Source organism: Buteo buteo, chromosome 10, assembly GCF_964188355.1.
Source record: "Buteo buteo chromosome 10, bButBut1.hap1.1, whole genome shotgun sequence".
NCBI lineage: Eukaryota > Metazoa > Chordata > Aves > Accipitriformes > Accipitridae > Buteo > Buteo buteo.
This window is the reverse complement of record NC_134180.1, coordinates 8,152,659-8,158,658: the sequence shown is the minus strand read 5'-3', so window position 1 is coordinate 8,158,658 and position 6,000 is coordinate 8,152,659. Positions and strand designations below refer to the sequence as shown.

General features: G+C 57.7%; 1 protein-coding gene across 1 annotated transcript in view; it reads left to right on the top strand.

The window, feature by feature from the left end:
- The first annotated feature begins 4,803 nt into the window (after positions 1–4,803).
- The window catches only part of PRRX1 (paired related homeobox 1), a 43,355-nt gene continuing 42,158 nt past the window's right edge, over positions 4,804–6,000 (top strand). Inside the window, exon 1 of the mRNA XM_075038460.1 lies at positions 4,804–5,367. Within this exon, the coding sequence (XP_074894561.1) occupies positions 5,127–5,367 (241 nt within the window). The 5' untranslated portion in view covers positions 4,804–5,126. The remainder of the gene's footprint in view (positions 5,368–6,000) is intronic.

Below are 6,000 nucleotides of genomic sequence, written 5' to 3'. Positions count from 1 at the left end.
GCAGTATTATTTTTAAACTGTTAGGATGAAGCAAATTTGGCAGATGGAAAAAGGGCAATAAGACATTACATGATGACAAATTTCATGAAAATAAAGTAGGGAAGAGAGACCCAAACTACTTTCCCTCACTGAGCAAAATGCCTCACCTGAGTGCCATGATATTATTAGACAGCTGAGAATCCACACCCATGTGTCACAGCCTCCACAGGTTCTTCTGTCTGTATTTTTTTTAAACTTAGGTTGAGGAGAAGATACTTAGGGCACCTGAAACAAGCCGGTGGTCTCTGCTAGGAAAGGCATGGGATGTGGTGGTCAGTGCAGAAGAGCTGAATGTGGGAGCACAGCAGGCAAAGGCTTCACTTACTCAGGGTTTGGTGCCTTCCTGCATCCTACTAATACCAACTACAAGGAGCGTGTGCTGCCCTGGGGATGCTACTGCTACCTAGCTGCTCATCTGCTCTGAGTATTTCTTGTTGGCTGTAAGACCCTTGGGAAGGTTGTTAGCTCCTGTTTGTTGTACCTGAAAACTGTCATCAAGACTAAGATGCTAAGAAGCCCCTGTTCAGACAGATGTGAAGGCGAGGGGAATGTTTCTGAGGGTTTATAGCATACTTGGGTAGCCCTTATATTGGAGCTGGGAACCACAGGAGCTGCCAGTGCTGGGTTTCATGGGAGATTTCAGGAAGTGGAGCAAATACTCAAGTTAGGAACTTTCTCACTGACACTGCAGATTGAGCTTGTAATTTTCTATGAGAAAAGAAAGCAGAAGCAAATGTGCCGGTCATCTGCAGAGGCGCAGCTCTTTGGTTTTCCCCTTCTTGATATGCAGTTGGGGGAGGGAGAATGGGAGAGTTTGTGGTTTCTGCCTCACCTTCTCTGAGCATCAGATATGGTCACAGCATAGGAGATAGGTTTTTGAGGCAGGGCTCCAGCTGGTGAATCTCATTGATGTCCTTCAAAATTATAACCACTTTTGGGGGCAGGAAGGGCCAAACTGGGGTCTGTCTGCAGTGTGAGGCTTGGCCTTTCAGCTGTGGGTGCTTTACCTAGCAGATTGTTTGCTGTTTCAGGATGTTTGGGCTTTCTCCTCTCCTCCCCTGGCAGCAGAGGCTCAGAGATCCCTGCCTTGCTGGGAGCGTGAGTAGTTGGCAGTAGTTTGCTGGACAGCCTGGGAAGGTGGAGGAATGGGGCTGTAAGCAGCTGCCAGGCAGGTGCACATTGGAGAGGAAAGGTGGGATGGGAGGATGGTGGGGAAGGGGAGCTACCTGTTCAGCTTGACACCATGCCAGTCGTGAGGTGGGAAATAGATGTCTAACTAATTACTTGATGGTCTGTGGGATGTTGAAATGGTATGTGCATTTGCTGTCACGGGCCACCTGTGGCATGAGAGTCCTTCCCAGCCTCAGGGTCATGAGAACCGGGGTATCCTATCACCTCTGCTTTGGGTTTGATGCTGAGGACAAGCTGCCTTTGCATCAGTTTCCCTATCTGAAACAGGGGGAAGTGTGTTGAGAATTTTGGATTACAGCAGGCCATGGTGTGGCTCATTCCTGTCCTATGGCTATTTATTCTGCAGAAACTCCTAGAGGCCCTAGAGCGAGTGTGTGGGCTGGCTATTGGACGCTTGCACAGGAAGAAACTGATGCATCTGAGATGAGTGGCAAATGCCCCATCCTCTTCTGCCTTCACTGCTGGTGGCTGGAGGGGGAGAAGGTGAATACTGGAAGGCAATGCCCTTGAGCATTCAGGTAAGGTGATACCTGCCTGCACTCTAACCTGAAGTTTTCTAAAACTTTGAATCAAGTTAAAGGAAGCAGATTAACAAAGGGATGTTTCATGCATGTCCTGTAAAGATGCTCCTATTTCTGTTTTAGTGGCAGGCTGAGATCTGCAGCTATGTAGGGCCCTGGGACCCCTTGGATTGCTCCCTTGGGAGCTCAGAGAGCATGTCCCTCATCCTCTCCCTCTCCTCATCTTTCTGATTCTTTTTTTTCTGTTTGTCTTTTGCTCATGATCTTTGTGAGCCACTTTGGTCCATCACTTTCTTCTCACGTGACTTATTTCCTGCATGTGACAAGGTCCCTTCACCCATCCCACCCACTCCCTCAAGCTTGGGCTGATCCCCAGTACAGTAGGACACCCTGCTACAAAGAGCACATTCCACTGTTCTCTCCTGGTGGGATTTTCTTCCCTGGCACTCTCTACTTCCACCCTCCTTAGGCTTCCCATAGGCAAACCATGCTCTCCATTGAGCAGAGAATCATGGATGCTGCACTACTTCTGCCCTCTGGCACATGCAGAACAGGGCAGCATTGCTTTGAAAGACTAGCTTGGTCCTAAAGGCACTACAGATAATCTAGGGAGAGAGGCAGTTCATTAGCTGAGGTGGCAGCACGGTCACCATCCCTCTCGGAGCCCAGGGGGTTCCTACCACGCTCATTTCCACACTGCAGGTATGCCTTGGCCTAGGGCCTGCCTGGTCATAGCAAGGAAGAGCCACAGCCCTGCGGTGTTTTGTGCAGCCTTGGAGGCCTCCCACTGTTCCTAACTCTCTTTCTTTTGAGACAGACAGGGCTGCAAGAGTTTCCCTTGGGTTCATCTTGTGCCTCAGCAGAGTTCTCCCACCCGGTCACAGAAATCCAGTTGTGCCGCAGGAGGCATCTGGGAACAGAGGTGTTTAGGCCACCTCTAGAATGTGAATCTGGCATCCCATGTTGCTCTTCAGCCTGTGGGTGCTGTATGTATGGGGAACACCCATGGCTCACTTCAGGCTAAAGCCACAGTAGCCGGTCTTGGAGCTGGGCTCCTTTATTGCCTTTTGCAGGTGAGACTCTGCCTTTGTAGCAGATAGACAATGTTGATGTTGGTCACCCACAGCACCAACACGCTTTCACCCACCATCTGCTGGTATTGGGCTGCATTCCCAATCTCCAAGACTGGGAGGGAGGGTTATCTGAAGGACGCCCTTAGACATGTGGAGATTTAAGAAGAAATGCATCTTAGCAGGGATGTCAGTGAGAGTATCGGCGAAGGTGGCACAGACAGCTCTTGTTCTGGTTTCTGTGGCTTCTGCTGTCACCCCCATGGCAGAGGTTGCTTGAGACTAAGAGAAAGGGATGTTTATGGCTGGGATTCCCCAGCACCCACTCCGAAAAGCCAGGTCAGTTGCAGTGTCGATTTGAAGGAGAACAGGGAGAAAGAGAGTAAAACCCAGCTCAATAAGAAAGCAAGCACTCAAATATCTGGGAAAGGCAAAGAAAAGGGTGTTTCATGTGCTGGGCAGCCCACAGGGGTCTGTACAGATAACGGTTCTTCAGAGCATGGAAGCGCATACACCCACCCACCCTGCTGTGCCTAAACCTGGAGACCCTGAGAGCCAGGGTACAAGATGCCAGCATATGAAAGCCAACCAGATACAGCCTCGCACACCCACGTGAAGATGCAGCTCCTTCTCCATCCAACACATGTGGGCATGTACCATGGGACATCACACAAAAATGCTCCTTCAAATGCAGAAAAAGAGCCACACCAGTATGCAATAAGGCACACACTGCTGCATACATAGATGCACACACGGTGTTTTGGGTGTATAGACACCCACACGTTTCTGCACACACGTGCAACCTTGCCCCAGTGCTTTTTCTGGCCTTTCCAGCCTGTACCCACCAGCTTTGCTTGCCCCCAAGCAGGGGACAGCAGAGCCCCGCAGCCCTGCCATGCTCATTTGGGTCTTTGAGACTGCAAAGGGTAAACCAGGACCAGAGGGGGGGGCCTGAAAGCAAACTAATGATGAAAATGTCTCCTCCATGCCTGTGCCTTAATTAAATGCATGGAGAGGCTCGGGGAAGCACATCTGTTTTCAATCTGGAGCCCTTTGATGGCATCAAATGTTCTTTCCCCAGATCAGGGGGGATGGAAATTCTGGGCTGGCTGTGGCAGCTTAGAGCCCAGGCTCCAGCCACTGGGACACAGCGGCCTTTCCTGGCCTGCAGGACCCAGCCCCTCGCTGCCAGCCCAGCTGCCCTCAGGCCCCTTCTGCAGCAAGCGAGGGGCCGGGGGTACCTCCCTGCCCCTCTACCTGGCCTTGGCCACGGGGGCCAGCTGGGCCAGGCCAGGCTGCTGGGACCTCTTGCTGGGACCGCTTTGCTTGCCGGCCTGAGGAGCTCTGAGTGCATCCTCCTCCTCCTGTCCTTTTCTCTTTGCTGTTTCTCTTTTAGGCCTTTTTTTTTTTTTTTCTTTTCCTCCCTTCTGTGCTTTTGCTCTCCTTTTGGTCTGTCTTCTCTTTCTTAGTTCTCTGTCGCGCTTTTTCTTCCTCTTTCACTCTTTTTTCCCTTCTTCCTTCCCTCTCTCCTGTTCACGCTCTCTCTTCCATTTCTCTTTGTCACCTTTTCATCTGCATTTCTCATTTTCACTCTTTCTCTCCTGCTCCTTTCCTCTGCCCCGGGGAGGGCTCCCCAGGGCTGCGCCCACCCTGCCCTCCGGGTGACAAGGGGGGGACGACACCCCCACGCCCCCACTCCCCCCCCCCCCAGCGAGTGCTCCTCCAGCCACCCCCCACGAGGACCTAATGAGCGCGGCGCTACCCACCCCCTGCCCAGCCCGGAGCAGGGGGGGGGGGGGCGTGTTTGGGGGGGGGGGTTGCCGGTGCCACGTCCCGGCGGGGCCCCGCTGGCCGCCCTTCCCCCGGGTGCCCGGCTCGTCCGGAGCTCCGCGGAGCCGCCCCCGCCGTTTGAAGTGCGGGGCGGAGGGGAGGGGAGGGCAGCGCAGGGGCGGAGGGAGGGGAGCCGCCGGCAGCGGAGGCGGAGGGACGGGGCGCACCCGCCCCAGCGGCCCCACAGCCACCCTGCGCCTCCCGGCCGGCGGCAGCTCCCCGCGCCGCCGCCCCGGCGCCCCGAGCCGGCCGCCGCCTCTTCTTCTCCCCTCCGGCATGTTTTAAGCCCGGCCTTGCCCGCTCCCCTTCGGGCTTCCCCTCCTGCCGTCGGGTCCCGTCCCGTTTTCTCCCTTTCGGTCCTTGCGCATCCCCCCCCCCCCCTCCTCCTCCTCGAAGGGCCGGCGGCTGGGGGGGAGCGGGGGCGGTGGGCGCCCGGGGGGGGGGCGGCGAGGGCAGAAAAGCCCCGCTTGACGCCATGGCGTCCAGCTATGCCCACGCCATGGAGAGGCAGGCCCTGTTGCCCGCCCGCCTCGACGGCCCCGCCGGCCTGGACAATTTACAAGCCAAAAAGAACTTCTCCGTGAGTCACCTGCTGGACCTAGAAGAGGCGGGCGACATGGTGGGCGCCCAGGCGGACGAGGGCGGCGGAGAGCCCGGTCGGAGCTTGTTGGAGTCCCCCGGGCTGACCAGCGGCAGCGATACCCCGCAGCAGGACAGTAAGTGCGGGGATACCCCCCCACCCCCCCATCACCTCCTTCCATCCCTCCCGGGGGCGAGGGGCCGCCGCGGCCGCTCCACGTGCGCCGCGCTCCCGGGGCGGAGCGGAGCCACCGGGGGAGCCGCGGCGGCCGCTGCCGGCCCCGGCGGGTCGGGGCGGGGGAGACGGGGATGGACGGACTCCCGCGGAGAAGCGGCCGGAGGAAGCGCCGGCCGGTCCGTGGGCCGGCTCGCCCCGCTCCCCGAGCCGGCCTTCCCCGCCGTGCCCCGTCCGGGGAGCCCGCGTCCCCCCCCTTGCCCTCGGCGGGGCCGGCACCCGGCGGCGTGCGAAAACGCTTGTTTTCCCCCAGCGGCGTCCCGGGAAGGGGTGGCGGGGGGAGCGGTGGGTTGCTCTCCGCCGCCGTGCCGGGCTCGTCGGGTCCCGCACCGCGCTGCTGCGTCTCCCTCCGGGGGATGCCGAGGAGGAGGCGGGCCGGGCAGGATCGGGCCGGAGAGCTGAGCCCCCTTTTCCATCGCCTGCCGGAGGGCTGAGCACGGGGCTCGGCTGGACGGGACGGGGCTCGGAGCGGCAGGCGGCTCTGAGCCTCCCTCCATCCATCCGCCCGTCGGAGCTGGGACCGGCGCCGTGGTTT